Source organism: Coccinella septempunctata, chromosome 9 (assembly GCF_907165205.1).
Source record: "Coccinella septempunctata chromosome 9, icCocSept1.1, whole genome shotgun sequence".
In the NCBI taxonomy this organism is placed as follows: Eukaryota; Metazoa; Arthropoda; class Insecta; order Coleoptera; family Coccinellidae; genus Coccinella; species Coccinella septempunctata.
The window spans coordinates 10327590-10343829 of NC_058197.1; the positions used below are offsets into that span (position 1 = coordinate 10327590).

General features: G+C 34.5%; 1 protein-coding gene and 1 long non-coding RNA gene across 6 annotated transcripts; one reads left to right on the top strand and one right to left on the bottom strand.

Annotated features, from left to right (window-relative positions):
- Positions 1 to 1223: 1223 nt before the first annotated feature.
- Positions 1224 to 16190, top strand: LOC123319758 (SART-1 family protein DOT2-like). Of its 5 annotated transcripts, none has more exons than XM_044906673.1 (8): positions 1224 to 1407; positions 1464 to 1586; positions 1648 to 2895; positions 3001 to 3363; positions 3418 to 3740; positions 4002 to 4335; positions 4446 to 4571; positions 15914 to 16190. In XM_044906673.1, the coding sequence occupies exons 1-8, from the start codon at positions 1341 to 1343 to the stop codon at positions 16126 to 16128; spliced, it is 2799 nt and encodes a 932-aa protein (XP_044762608.1). In that variant the 5' UTR covers positions 1224 to 1340; the 3' UTR covers positions 16129 to 16190. The 5 variants fall into 5 exon arrangements, with proteins under 5 accessions (XP_044762608.1, XP_044762609.1, XP_044762613.1 ...); XM_044906674.1 differs by lacking the exon at positions 15914 to 16190 and having other exon boundaries at positions 1648 to 2326; positions 2363 to 2895; positions 4446 to 4848; XM_044906676.1 differs by lacking the exon at positions 15914 to 16190 and adding an exon at positions 4636 to 4848 and having other exon boundaries at positions 1225 to 1407.
- LOC123319762 lies at positions 7216 to 7826 on the bottom strand. Its single transcript, XR_006538644.1, has 2 exons — positions 7698 to 7826; positions 7216 to 7637 (listed from the first exon to the last, which is right to left on the bottom strand). It is a non-coding gene; the product is annotated as an uncharacterized LOC123319762 (long non-coding RNA).
- Positions 16191 to 16240: the final 50 nt, after the last annotated feature.

Sequence of the window (16240 nt, forward strand, 5' to 3'; positions counted from 1 at the left end):
TGGATAGGAGAATACACTGATAACACCGCAGCCTGTCAAAAGTGGTGGCAAGTTATTTTAATTGAATTGATGCTAATCAATATTTCGTTCACTTAGTTTTGAAATAAAATATCATCCACAGCATAGCAATACATGTAAAGAATCCTAAAATCCATAGGTGCCGTTGCACACTCGGCCGTAACTACCTCGGAGACAGGTGTAAGCAGGTCATAGACTAATAATAATAATTATTAGTCTATGAAGCAGGTAATATTTTGATCTATTTATACGTTCATGGCGTACACGAATGTTTGTGATATCAATTTATGGCAAATTTTTTTTCGAATAAGATGATATATGGCTGCCTTTGAAAAAATAGCCGCAAATTAGGTCTGCCATCTGTTAAAAACGCGAGATATCCGAGATCGAGATAGGGTTCTAAACAGTGCAGCTGAATTATTCTTGTATTAAAACCACGTGTTAGATGTCGTTGTACACAACGCTTTTGATATTATTTATGTATTAACCCTCCTTCAGACGCAATGCATCTAATTGATTTATATGAACGTCAAGTTTTAATAGGTTCAAATTATATTCATTTTGAAACATAAGATGAATTTTTTTAAACAATCACAATTCAAAAGACTGATTTTGAAAAAGCGTATATTTCGGAGTCATGAAAAAATTCTTGAGATTTAATGACAAAGTCATAATATGTAATGAAAATATAGGTAGTAAGTGACAAAACTTGTGGCAGCCATGAGGTAGGCCTGGTGGCAGCACTGTCTATCCACAGTCTCTACTTCTCATGAGATCTAATAACCATTTATAGCAAAGATGCACAATTATATTATTACTTAGAGAAGGTTCGAATCAAAAAACTGTCCCCGGGTTTCATAAAGCTTGATCGGGGAATCAACGCTTGATTGACTAATAGACGTCAATTTGTTTTCAGTCGATAATTCAGTCATGATCGTTCAGAATATCATTCTCGCATCAAATTATGATGTTCATACTTCCATTCAATTATCCCCAATTGCTACTTCTTCAATATATTCAGAAATAATAAGGTTTCAGTTGTTTCGTTTTAGAAATCCAGTCAATGTCAAATCGTTGATCGGACAATCAAATTTTTATGAAACCCGCTTTGTATCTTTTTGATTTGGGTGCCGCAACCGTTAAAAAACTTTCGAGAAGAAAAAGAATACAGAATTTTTAATTATCTATGGACAACTGTCATAATCTTAGGTTCGGTTTTGCTAACCTCACTTATCGAAACCTCGTTTTTCGAGGGAAAGATCGTATGGCTTTAAGTGTGGAATTGAATTAACGTTATAAATTAAAAACTTTTGTGCACCAAAATGATGTCTGAACGCAAAAGGAAACAAAAATGGTCGTTAAATCCAAGAGGAAAAGATTGGAGCGAAAGTAATCAACTCTAATGAAATTGTTGTAAAGTTTTTATAATATATGTTGTCTTCCAGATTCCAACAAATTTGGGCAAAAATTAATGGAGAAAATGGGCTGGAGTACTGGAAAAGGTCTAGGTGCCAAGGAAGATGGTATGACCGAGCATATAAGAGTTGCATATAAAAATGATACACAAGGTAAACAATTATAATGACTTCTGCATTCATCGGTTCTTATACAATTTTTTTTATTTATCAGGCATGGGTTATAAAGACAGAGATGATCAGTGGACAGAACATGAATCTAATTTTACGGAGTTGCTGAATACATTGGTTGGTCCAAAAGAGTGTAAAGGAGCTGAAAGTAGCAAGGAACTGAAAGTTGAATCTTTGGAAAAAAAGTCGCAAGTATCAAAAGCCAGAGTACACTATCATAAATTTACCAGAGGCAAAGATTTATCTAGATACAGTGAGAAAGATTTAGCCAATATCTTTGGCAAAAAAAGTTTGGAAGACTTATCATCAAAGTCTCAAAATATTAAGGAGGATAACAATGAAAAAGAAAATCAAACAGATAAGACTTTTGGTGTCGTCACACTTAATGGTGGGAGTATGATGGATTATTTCAAGAATAAACTTCCAACTTTCAAGAAAAATATGGCTATAGGAAGTTCAAAGAATGATGATTCTGAGTCGGATTCAGGGAGAACAAATTTTGGTTTTGGGTTCACTCAAAAAGATGAAAATGTAGGAGAAGAGGATGTGTCAGAAAACTGCAATAAAAGAGATAAAAAAAAAGGAAAGAAGGATCATGTTGATAATTTCCGAAAACCTTGTTTTGGTTTAGGATATGACCGTTATAATGGCGATGAAAGTGATCGTAAAACTGATTATTCATCCTTCGTAAAAGCAACTGAGACTATTGTCAAAAAAGCGCCATTGAAGTTTGGAATCACCAAATATAATGGGGATAAAAATACTGAAGATAAATCATCCAATTCCAAAAAATCAGTTTTTGGATTTGGTTTTAATTCTGATAATAATAAAAAACAGTCTTCATTTATGACTTTTGTCAGCGGAGATGTTGAAGGCAGTGAAATAAAAGAACAATTGAATGAAGATGTCTCAAAAATGGATAAGAAACGTAAGAAAAAAAGTGATGCAGGAAGTATTGATGAAGATGAGGACACAAAAACAATTAAAAAAATGAAAACGAATGGATTAGGTATCTCCGATAAGAGTAATGATGAAGTAATACGGAAAAAGAAGAAAAAGGAAAAAAATCTTAAACCTTCATTTGTGTCTTTTGTCTCAGATGGTAATGAGAGTGTTAGTACTGATGTTAAAAAAAAGAAAAATAAGAATAAATGTAAAAATAAAGTAATAGATTCAGTAGAACCTGACAACAATATTGAAGTTGAAAATAATAGCCCCCAAGTAAAAAATAAAAAAAATAAAACAAGTCGAGACGAAAACGATGGTGCGGATGATACTATTGTTGATGAAAGTAAGTTACAGATTATCAGTATATATTTAATTTTTTTCTACATTTGCTTAAGTTTATGGCTTACGATTATTGGTATTATAAATTAATTCCATATTACTTTTACAGTTGTTCATGCTAAAAAAGGAAAGAAGAGAAAATCTGAGTCAGAAATAGATATTGCTTTTACACCTGTGACGAAAAAATTTAAAAATTTTGAAGATCTTCATTCGCTTCAGGATGAAGCAAAAATAGTTCAAACTCCTGACAAAGATTCAAAAAAAAGTAAACGTAAAAAAAAATCCAAAAATTGCAGTGATGAGATTGATGAGAAGAATGGTTTAGCCAATCCAGCATTCGATCCTTTATACAATGAAATAATTCTTGAAAAACACCATTTAGATGCCATTGTTGAGGAAACAGAAAATTCTGTTGAAAGTACTATTGTTGAAAGTAGAGAACAGGCTGTAGTGGTAAACACATCTTTACAAAGTCAGTAGTTTTTTATTTTTTGATGAGACCTACTAACAACTGTAACAATTCTAGGTAACACTGAGAAGAAAATGAAGAAGAAGAAGTCAAAGGCCAATCTATCCATAGAAGAAAATTCCACAATTGAGGTATTGCATCAACCCAAAGATGAGTCTGATGTTTGCGAAACTCCAGAGAGAAAAAAATCGAAAAAATCAAAAAAGAAAAAAGAGCATCTCACGAATGGTGTTGAAAACTCAGCATTTGATGAAAATTACAAAGATGAACAAAAGTTTGAAGATGAAGCAAGGGCAAGAGTGGAAGTTGAGTCCTTTGTTACAGAAAATAGCATTGTTGGTAAAACGAAAGAGAAGAAGAAAAAAAGTAAAATGAATGAGGTATAATTTTCAATGTATTTGAACGATTGTAGTTTTCAGGAAAAATATTGAAATTTAAAAGTTGTTTGGTATTTTACTGTTCAAATTCCTTGTATATGTTATTCCTTAATATTTTTACTTGAGGAGTCTTGAGATTTCTCGCAAATTTATCTAGCATCGATTTAAAATTAAGAGAAGATATTATTACAATAAACACTTTTCCATTTGTTTAGAAGTTATCATTTTTTTCTTACAATTTGTTCAAACTAGAATAATTTTCAGATATATCAAGACAGTCAACTGAATAAATACGAAGTTAGGCGAGGCAAAAAAAATGAAAAAAACTTGGGAATCTTAAACCCAGGTCTTGACCTCACAGATGACGATAAGAGCCTTTCATTGAAAGAAGAATTGCCGGTTTGTGATGATAGCCTTATGTTGAACATAGTTTGCACCCCTATTATAAAAAAAGACAATGAGTCGAAATTACAACGAAGAAAGAGTGTGAGGTTTAGTAATATTAATGAAAGCATATTTATTAATAAAACAGATAGTCCGGCTGATCTGAGGAAAAATGGCGAAGGGGGACTAGACAATGCTGGTTACGATCAATTTGGTGAGAATTTTTTGAATGAGATGAACTTAACCTGTCAGAGAATTTACTGTCAAATAAACAAGTGACGATACTTAGTCTAAGACTGGGTTTCATCTTATTTTTTTTTTTAGGAAATCGAATCGAAGAAAACATAGATACATTGAGCAAACAACTTGACGATTACCAGGCGGAAGTAGAAAACGATTTAAATGAAGCAAAAATGCAGGTGATGGTGGGCGAAGTTGGTGATCCGGCAGGTGAGAACGAAATTTTACCGAGTGGTGAAGTGAAGTTGAAATTCAAGTACGCAAATTTCGGTAGAATGCCACCTTGGATGAAGAAAGCTAACAGTGCGAACCCAAAGAGTTCATACAGACATCTTATCAAGGGCGATATCGTGTTGGGGTTTAGAAACACGAACATGCACGATATTAAGGGATATGGTGAAAATCTGAAAACCTCCTGTACATAGTTATTTATTGTTTTATTTTGAAAAAATACAATTTGGCACTGTAAATAAATGTATAAATTTTCCAGAATTTTTTTCTTATGGACCCAATGGTTTCTTTTATCTCCGCCTTACCACTACTTTTAATCAACAAAACACGGATCAGAACTCAAACTCTAAAAACCATTAAGGAATATCAGCTTTTAAGGTTATAAAAACAATAACAACCTTGTCTGTCATACAGCCATACTATAGTTCCGTAACTGCTCATCGTGGCGCTACAATTTCATTTTGCATACAGTGACTATATACGGGGGTATATAGTCACTGTAATTTTGCAACGCCAATAATCTTTGATCAGCACCACGGATACTCAAACATGTGTTTATTTGGATATCCGTGGATCAGTACCACATAACTCAACCAACGATGCCAACCAACAACCCAGGACGTTCAAGTGAGACGACTGCTAGAATTTAGAAAGAGATAGGTTGCCCTACATCTTCCCTCTCAATTCGACACACTTTTCCTCGTATTTCGGAACGTTAAGAGTCTTCAAGAATTCACTGGATAAACAATGGAAATGGTTGTGGCAGCCACAGAGCACTAATATGTACTAATAAGTCGATTTTGGATAAACTATTCCAAAGACGTTTCCTCGAGGTATATCGAGCGACAGCTATTCTTTAGAGGGGAACATAGCAAACCTACCCTGGTCGCTTCTAGTCGAAAACAAGGTTTAGTGTTATCTGGGGTGTTAACGATAACCAGTGAAAGTCAATATCAGATAAGAATTAATTCAGATTCATACCACCCGCCGATACGAATATCTACGATCTGAATGAGCTAGCCAATATGCCATCGTCAGAGCCACCAAAAATAGAGTACACGCTCCATCGAAGAGAAGCAGATGCTGACAATGTTTTCGGTCTCGTTTGACTTCGTCAGAGCAACATAGCTTCTTCTACGATGGAGTAATAAGTTTGGAATTGACGGAAACTTATTCAATACTGGCACGTGCTATACTGAGTACTATGAAGAATCTCAGAGAGCCACCCAGAATGGAACAGGACGAAGACCCAGTTTGGAACCCAGACGAAGACAATAGCATATGTCCCATATTTCCTCTTATTCAGTGGTATGTATCTGAATTAATTCTTATTATTATTCATTGCCTTCCTCTAGAGGCGTTTTCACTTTCATTCGTCAATATCAAAGTTCAAAAATTTTATTCTTTGACTCACAATAAGGAACACAACGGCACTATTATAAAATCAGTCGAGTGAAAAGCGCAGTACAAATGGTGGAATAGAAACAGTCTACTTCACATAACTCAGGAGGTTTTTTCGAAATGAAATAAAAAAAGCAATATGCAAAGGAAGTGAATTCACGGAGCGAATCGGACGGAAAGAAAAAGGGGGATCCGATCTCAAACGCGCCACGGGTGTTACGGATTCGTGCGCCAGTCAAGACTACGGTATTGCAGGTTGGGGGAAAGAAAGCGCGGCGTTGGGAAACGGTTCTGTACTGTGGTTTCTGTTTCCATCGTGTTTGCACGCCGGCCAGAAATCGTACTGCCAGGAGTGGTAGAATTAAATAGGATAAAGGGTTGCAACTGAGGTTCCTAAGTGAGGTACGGAGTGCTGTCTTACCTCTGGATCTGAACTCGGCGCATGGACGTTCTCCAACGGCACTAGCTACTTGTTGAGCGGTTGAATTCAGAGTGGCAAACCTCAACTTAACCCTCTAATACCCAAGTCCGCCTTGGGACTGGTTGCATATAAGTGGATACAAAATTATTCTGCCCATGTCCGCCTTCAGTATAGGTTCATTTTGTGAGAACAGGTGTTAATGTAAATCAGTTAACTATTTGCGAAAAAAAGATGTAGATTACATAAGCTAATTTGAAACTATACGGAAATAATTATAAAAAAGGAAAAAAAACTTGGGCATTAGAGGGTTAAACTCGGAATACTGAATTGAAAATTGAAAGTATTCCAATTAAAAATCAAAACGAAAAAATTATTCTGAGATGAAGGTGCATTTCTTAATGAAATTAAAAAAGAAGCTTTTTCCACTTTTCATACTATTCTAACTCAACTTTTACGTCTTCAATTTTACTTCCAATAACTAAATATTATGCGACTGAGGCAGAAAAACGTCTGCTGGGTGAGCTAGTAATTAATAAATTTGAGTTCACGAGAGGTTCCTCTATTCTCCTTGAACAGGAGCGTTTATTAATAACTTACATGGTAAATATACAGGTATAAAAAGCTAGCACACATACATATACATATTTTCTATACAATATATTTAACTAAAATTCATATGAACAACTCCTTCATAAAAGGCACTATAGACGACTTCTTAAAATGAGCCCTCTAAATAGTGATGAGAATAACAAACGCCACATTGGTGGACGATACAACAGAAGTCCATTTCGCGATGCATTATATACAAATATACTTCATGAAGAAATGCTAAATACATTCTCGTCATACAAATTGACAAATCTCCTCCACCGATTCTCATGTACGAACGACCTTTCTGTGAAATATATACAAAAATTACAATATTAAAATGATACATAATAAATAATAAAATTTTGAATCTTTCTGTCGAACTCTAAAGAGGTCTGAGGTTATAACCTTCATACTTTTATACAGTACAATTTCTTTATCACATCCGATAATGATGGTTCCATCAGACAAATTCCGTCACGGCTTCTCTCGCGTCATCTGTGCCTTCATCTTGTCCATCTCTGCGATAGAAGAACCAAGAAAATGTTCGGCAGAGATTCTGCGCTACTCAGGTAAATGACGCCTCCTTTCCTAGATTGCTGGAGGATGTGCTTGATCGGCTCAAATTGTCGAATCTGTTGAAAAATTTAATCCGTCAATAAATCTTTCATTCGAAAAGATGGTGTTTACTATACCTTCTTCCGTCAAATGATGAACCTCTGTTGTTGGGAAGATATGTATCGACTGAATCGCAGTCTGAATCGCCAGGGTCACTGAAAAAATATAATTTGTTAGCCTCAATTTGCAAGAGACATGATGTTGATGTTTACACCAGTATAGGTTTTATGAAGCATTATAAATAAAAATGGAGCACGGTTTTGCGTTGTCATCGCATTACGTAAAAACGGCTGAACCGATTTTATTCATTTCTTTTAAATCTCCTTATACCTACTTTGTAGAAGGTTTTAACGAAAAAAAAAATTGGAAAAGTTGCCTGAGAAACTGTAAAAAAAACCAAATGAAATTCAAATTTCGAGCGTAAGTGTTGTTGGGTAATCTAAACTACAAGGACGAGTTATTGTCACTTGCTGAGGGTCGAAAATGATGTCAATGAACAACACGATAATATTCTGAAACTTTTTAGGGTTTTCACTCCCAATCTCTCAAACAAAATCAATCAAAAAAATGAAATAAACAATTAAAAAAATGAAATAAACGATTTGCTCCTGCGTAAATTAGTGCAAGAATTTCTTCTGTCAGTTGGTATCGAAATGAGCCATTTCATAAAATCTTGTGAGCTACTCAAAAATAATGAGAACAATTCGGCACATGGACGAATCAGGAGATAAGTTTTTCCCAATGCTTTGCGATTATTCAGCTAACAAACGGTCTAGGGTCGTATTAGGATCTATTTCAAAAATAATTTTCAACATTTTTAAAGTTTTGTATTGGTGAAACGCTTCATTTTGACCAGTTCTACCTTCTGTTGAATAAAAAGGCTCACCTTCAGGATTTTGAAAAGTCTTTTTTCTAATAATCTATTATATAACTTGTTCGATTGAAATTGACTCTAATGAGAAAATTCCATTTTCAATGTGTATCCTCCTCATCCATAAAAGTGTAGTTTTGTTGAGTTTTTCCACATAAAAAGTTTAATCATTTGTATGGACGTACTTTTACCCAAAAATAACAAATAGATTCATTTCGACCGCTATGCAGGGTATGATTAACAAATAAAATTTTGAAGAGGTATTTGTCGAATTGAGATGCACCTGAAACTAACTGTCTCACTCATCCCACATATAGTCAGAGAGGGGTGGAATCGACAACCCTTTTCGATATTCAACCATAACTTTTCAGTCTTCGAATTTCATTAAAAATTATACACTGAAAAGACAATTTCATTCAGAAATGTTATTGTTTCGTTGTTCCTCTTCCCAATTTCAATTACTTTCCCTCAAAGCGAAAATATCAGAGGAAGGTGTTCAGCTATTAGTAGTTGGGGAGCCGACGATGCTAAATTGGGATTTACTCGAGCGTCGTAGAGACCTAGTGGATTTTGAAGATTAGATGGTAGAGAAAAAAAAGTTCTATTTTATGCACTTTCAGCGGTGGGGAAAGCGTCTGCAGGGTCTCAAAGATGAAAAAAAAATCATCAGGTGTACATACTCGAGCGTGCCAGATTAAGATACTGTATGTCCCACGTGTCTCTGATAATGAATTCATGCTTATCTGACAGTTTGCGCGGTAGGACTGGCAAAGAGTTAAAAATGGTACAAAAAATATTTTTCCAGCGTGTCAGATGTTTGTAGGATATGTTAATTCAGTTAATTGGACCCAAAGGAAGTTTTTTTTCAAGGGACTGATAATTTGGACGTGACGCAAGGTCACAGCGGTGTTTTGAAAATGTAAAAAAAATCGTTACTTGTACATACTCGATCGTGTCAGGTTTACATACAGATGGTTAATCTCGGTGCTGTAGACGTGTTGATCCATTAATCTGACATTAATCAGGGGGGGTTTTCTTAATCTGACACTTAGATAAAATGCTTTTTTTTTCGAATATTCCCTTCCTGTACCTCTAATCGTTTCTGTATTCATTATGAAAGTTGTAGATAATAAAATTCTACACAACTTTTGTCTGAAGCAATTTTACATACTCTCAACCGTTCTCGAGTTAGAGGTCGATAAGGGCGAGGAGCTTAGCTACACATGCGAAAGGGCAAGGTCAATGTAGAATCCCAGTCTAATCTACATTCATCCAATTGTCAAAATGACAAGGTATTTCTAAAATGACAATTTCGAAATTAGTCACGAAAATTTTAGTATTGTCTCTGACTGTACCTTAGAATGTACCAACGAGTGAATTTTCGCTTCAGCATGTATCGCTTAACACCTCGAATTAATCGCCATATATTTCAAAAACGTTTGAACGTAGAAAAAATTGCTTAGGACAAAATTTTTAGAAAATGCTATGCTCTACAACTTTTATAATGAATGCGAAAAAGAGTTGAAGCCCAGGGGAGGAGATAATTCAAAAAAACTGATTTTTGTGACCTTTATGGCTAATTTTTATCGTTTCGGCTTGCTAAAACTGTCAAATTATATTTTTTCCGTTATTCTTGAATTATTAGCTTCAAAATAAAAAAAAACGCCACCGCGCTGGAGAATGTACACGAGCATCAACCCATTGATTTTGAATAGTGATGAGTGATGAGAGATACCTCATTTTGAAGATTTTATTGATAGTACGAGATCCCGCTGCAAAATCACTACGTTCATTACGTATTTAGTCAAACACACATTTTTACATAAGTTTATGGACGGGAGAATACACGGATAACACCGCAGCCTGTCGAAAGTAGCCCCAAGTAATTTTAATTAAATTAATGCAAATCAATATTTCGTTCACTTCGTTTTAAAATAAAATATCATCCACAGCATAACAATACATGTAAAGAATCCTAAAATCCATAGGTGCCGTTGCACACTCGGCCGCAACTACCTCGCAGACAGGTGTGAGCTGTAAGCAGGTAATATTTTGATCTATGTATACGTTCATTGCTTACACGGATTTTTGTGATATCAATTTATGGCTACTTTTTTTTGGTATATGATGATATATGGCTGCCTGTGTAAAAATAGCCGCAAATTAGTTCTTCCATCTGTTAAAAACGCGAGATTTCCGAGATAGCAGGGTTCTAAACAGTGCAGCTGAATTATTCTTATATTATAACCACGTGTTGGATCTCGTTGTACACAACGCTTTTGATATTATTTATGTATTAACCCTCCTTCAGACGCAATGCAATCAATAGATTCAAATATGAACGTCAAGTTTCAATAGGTCCAAATAAATTCATATTGAAACATAAGGAGGATTTTTTAAAACAATCACAATTCAAGAGACTGATTTTGAAGAAGGTTATATTTTGGGGTCACGAAAAAATTCTTGAGAATCAATGACTAATTCATAATATGTAATAAAAACTATTTTTCAAATATGGTATGGAGTAAATGTTAAACAAAACTTGTAGCAGCCATGAGGTAGGCCTGGTGGCAGCACTATCTATCCACAGTCTCTACTTCTCCTGAGATCTAATAACCTATACTATTACAGCAAAGATACATAAGTTTTATTATTTATAGAAGGTCCAAATCAAAACATAATATATCTTTTCGATTTGAGTACCGCAATCGTTAGAAACCTATCGAGAAAGAAAGAAAAGATTATTTCTATGGACAAGTGTCACTGTCTTAGGTTAGGTTTTGCTAACCTCACTTATCGAAACCTCGCTTTTTGAGGGAAAGACTGTATGGCTTCGAGTTGGAATTGAATTAATGTTATACTTTAATTGAAAAATTCTGTGTACCAAAATGATGTCTGAACGCAAAAGGAAACAAAAATGGTCGTTAAATCCAAGAGGAAAAGATTGGAGCGAAAGTAATAAATTCTAATGAAATTGTTGTAAAGCTTTTATAATGTTTGTTGTCTTCCAGAGGTAATTATGCAGTGTAGAGAGAACCGTGCTAGGTCGGTGAAAAAAATCGTACTCACAGATTCCGGGTCCCAGATTACGAAAATGAAAACGAGAATTCCGCAATCCTTTCAGTTTTTCCAAAAAAAAATGGAAAAGTTTCCCCTCTGGAAGGTAAGGTTATATATAGTTAGAGCTAGTTTTCTTCTATTTTTTTAATAAATACTCGTTGGAAATGTTAAATTCATCAACATTCAAGATCATCCTGCCAAAAAAATGCCTTTAATTCGTCGCAAACGACGATTTTATACTTTGTTTACATCCGTTGTGAACCATCGTGGCCGCCATGATGTTTCCAAAGAGTAACCAACAAGAGGTTTCACTCTGTCAATTTACAAGGCGAAATCTGACTCATGGAATTTTAACCTTGGAGTGGGGACACGATACGCGCCAGAATACTGCGAACAGAATCATCCGCAGTCAAATGGAGAATCTGGGCGTCCAATCAAATTGCGAGTTGCGAACCGAACGAATATCGGCAGATATCGGCTTTCGTTTTCGTATCCTGTCGGAAACGAATCAATTTCCGTTTATGAAAATAATGCGACTTCTTTCAAAATAGTTCGAATATCGAATTATGAGTATTCCCTCAAGGTCATTGAAACCCAACCGGCCAAAATGACAGAGTGCATCCTCTTGTTGGTTACTCTTTGATGTTTCGAGCTACTAACTGTTCCTATGCAACGTTGCCAAGTCTCAAACTGGTTGGTCAGCAAATTCCTTTCGAACTGTTGGGATAGGAAAAGCATATCTTTGTTCACTATTCCATATGCGTTAGCTGCATAGATAACCTATGCTAATCTATGGTAAGCTGCCAGTTAACTAATAAAATTTTGAGTCACATTGCTTAATGCTTTTTCCAGTGTCTTTTTTTACCAGGGTTAAAGGGAACTTTAGAAGTTTGATTATGATAGGTACTGGTCGTTATTCCTGAATGGTTCATGTTATTAATATCTTTAAAATGATACTTTTTTGGTGTAGGAAACTCTGAAAAGACTCGATTCATTTTGCCATTACGAATTTGACCGCGTTTTCAAAAATGATCCTTGAAAAAACACCATGACAAAACCCTTAAACCTAATCTAACCTTTCCTAATGGAAGGGTTAGGTGGTTATAGGGATTGTGCAGCTCTATAATAATTTGATATGCCAATGCGTGAAAATATTGTATAAGAACTAAAAACATATTCTCCCAAGCAATATTCTAACTAATTTCTTCAATTTAACTACACATATGTACTATTGGCAACGTTGCATAGTTTGCAATGTTTGACAGTTCGTATGTTGAAATATCATGGCGGCAATGACGACTCATACGGATGTAAACAATATATAAAATCATCGTTTTCGGCTAAATGAAAGCCTTTTTTTGACTGGAAATGATTGAGATTACCTAAATCGAACATTTCCAATGAGTATTGATTAAGAAAAAAGGAGAAAACAAACTATAACTATCACTAACCTCACGTTCCAGAAGGAAACTTTCTCATTTTTTTTTGGGAAAACTAAGAGAATTGCAGACTTCTCGTTTTCATTTTCGTAATCTGGGACCCGGAATCTGTGAGTACGATTTTTTTCACCGACCTGGCACGGTTCTCTCTACACTGCATAATTACCTTCAGGTTCTTATCCATTTTTTTTATTTATCAGGCATGGGTTATAAAGACAGAGATGATCAGTGGACAGAACATGAATCTAATTTTACGGAGTTGCTGAATACATTGGTTGGTCCAAAAGACTGTAAAGGAGCTGAAAATAGCAAGGAACTGAAAGTTGAATCTTTGGAAAAAAAGTCCCAAGTATCGAAAGCCAGAGTACACTATCATAAATTTACCAGAGGCAAAGATTTATCTAGATACAGTGAGAAAGATTTAGCCAATATCTTTGGCAAAAAAAGTTTGGAAGACTTATCATCAAAGTCTCAAAGTATTGAGGAGGAAAACTTCAATGAAAAGGAAAACCAAGCAGATAAGAGTTTTGGTGTTGTCACACTTAATGGTGGGAATATGCTGGATTATTTCAAGAATAAATTACCAACTTTCAAGAAAAGTATGCCTGTAGGAAGTTCAAAGAATGACGATTCAGAATCGGATTCAGGGAGAACAAATTTTGGTTTTGGGTTTACTCAAAAAGAAGAAAGAGTAGGAGACGAGGATGTGTCAGAAAATTGCAATAAAAGAGATAAAAAAAAAGGAAAGAAAGATCATGTTGATAATTTCCGAAAACCTTGTTTTGGTTTAGGATATGACCGTTATAATGGGGATGAATGTGATCGTAAAACTGATTATTCATCCTTCGTAAAAGCAACTGAGACTATTGTCAAAAAAGCGCCATTGAAGTTTGGAATCACCAAATATAATGAAGAAAAAACTGAAGATAAATCATCCAATTCCAAAAAATCAGTTTTTGGATTTGGTTTTAATTCTGATAATAATAAAAAACAGTCTTCATTTATGACTTTTGTCAGCGGAGGTGTTGAAGGCAGTGAAATAAAAGAACAATTGAATGAAGATGTCTCAAAAATGGATAAGAAACGTAAGAAAAAAAATGATGCAGGAAGTATTGATGAAGATGAGGACACAAAAACAATTAAAAAAATGAAAACGAATGGATTAGGTATCTCCAATGTGAGTAATGATGAAGTGATACGGAAAAAGAAGAAAAAGGATAAAAATCTTAAACCTTCATTTGTGTCTTTTGTCTCAGATGGTAATGAGAGTAATATTGAAGTTGAAAATAATAGCCCCCAAGTAAAAAATAAAAAAAATAAAACAAGTCGAGACGAAAACGATGGTGCGGATGATACTATTGTTGATGAAAGTAAGTTACAGATTATCAGTATATATTTAATTTTTTTCTACATTTGCTTAAGTTTATGGTTTACGATGATTGGTATTATAAATTAATTCCATATTACTTTTACATTTGTTCATGCTAAAAAAGGAAAGAAGAGAAAATCTGAGTCAGAAATAGATATTGCTTTCACACCTGTGACGAAAAAATTTAAAAATTTTGAAGATCTTCATTCACTTCAGGACGAAGCAAAAATAGTTCAAACTCCCGACAAAGATTCAAAAAAAAGTAAACGTAAAAAACAATCCAAAAATTGCAGTGATGAGATTGATGAGAAGAATGGTTTAGCCAATCCAGCATTCGCTCCGTTATACAATGAAATAATTCTTGAAAAACGCCATTTAGATGCTATTGTTGAGGAAACAGAAAATTCTGTTGAAAGTACTATCGTTGAAAGTAGAGAACAGGCTGTAGTGGTAAACACATCTTTACAAAGTCAGTAGTTTGATTTTTCATTTTTTGATGAGACCTACTAACAACTGTAACAATTCTAGGTAACATTGAGAAGAAAATGAAGAAGAAGAAGTCAAAGGCCAATCTATCCGTAGAAGAAAATTCCACAATTGAGGTATTGCATCAACCCAAAGATGAGTCTGATGTTTGCGAAACTCCAGAGAGAAAAAAATCGAAAAAATCAAAAAAGAAAAAAGAGCATCTCACGAATGTTGTTGAAAACTCAGCATTTGATGAAAATTACAAAGATGAACAAAAGTTTGAAGATGAAGCAAGGGCAAGAGAGGAAGTTGAGTCCTTTGTTACAGAAAATAGCATTGTTGGTAAAACGAATGAGGTATAATTTTCAATGTATTTGAACGATTGTAGTTTTCAGGAAAAATATTGAAATTTAAAAGTTGTTTGGTATTTTACTGTTAATATTTTTACTTGAGGAGTCTTGAGATTTTTCGCAAACTTATCCAGCTTCGATTTAAAATTAAGAGAAGATATTATTACAATAAACACTTTTCCATTTGTTTAGAAGTTATCGTTTTTTTCTTGCAATTTGTTCAAACTAGAATAATTTTCAGATATATCGAGACACTCAATCAGAAAACAACAAATACGAAGTTAGGCGGGACAAAAAAAAGGAAAAAAACTTGGGAATCATCAACCCAGGTCTCGACCTTAAAGATGACGATAAAGGCCTATCCTTGGGAGAAGAATTGCCGGTTTGTGATGATAGCCTTATGTTGAACATAGTTTGCACCCCTATTATAAAAAAAGACAATGAATCGAAATTACAACGAAGAAAGAGTGTGAGGTTTAGTAATATTAATGAAAGCATATTTATTAATAAAACAGATAGTCCGGCTGATCTGAGGAAAAATGGCGAAGGGGGACTAGACAATGCTGGTTACGATCAATTTGGTGAGAATTTTTTGAATGGGATGAACATAACCTATCAGAGAATTTACTGTCAAATAAAAAAGTGACAATACTTAGTCTAAGACTGAATTTCATCTTAATTTTATTTTTAGGAAATCGAATCGAAGAAAACACGAATGGAGTTGGTGATGCGGAAGGTGAGAACGAAATTTTACCGAGTGGTGAAGTGAAGTTGAAATTCAAGTACGCAAATTTCGGTAGAATGCCACCTTGGATGAAGAAAGCTAACAGTGCGAACCCAAAGAGTTCATACAGACATCTTATCAAGGGCGATATCGTGTTAGGGTTTAGAAACACGAACATGCACGATATTAAGGGATATGGTGAAAATCTGAAAACCTCTTGTACATAGTTATTTATTGTTTTATTTTGAAAAAATACAATTTGGCACTGTAAATAAATGTATAAATTTTCTGGTATTCTTTTCTTATGGACCCAATGGTTTCTTTTATCTCCGCTTTATA

Bases quoted from the DNA above. Each gene is read 5' to 3' on its own strand.
- LOC123319758 (XM_044906673.1), top strand. From the start codon at position 1,341: ATGATGTCTGAACGCAAAAGGAAACAAAAATGGTCGTTAAATCCAAGA. The intron at 1,408-1,463 runs GTAATCAACTCT...GTTGTCTTCCAG, and splicing joins AGGAAAAGATTGGAGCGAAA to ATTCCAACAAATTTGGGCAA. The intron at 4,336-4,445 runs GTGAGAATTTTT...TTTTTTTTTTAG, and splicing joins TGCTGGTTACGATCAATTTG to GAAATCGAATCGAAGAAAAC.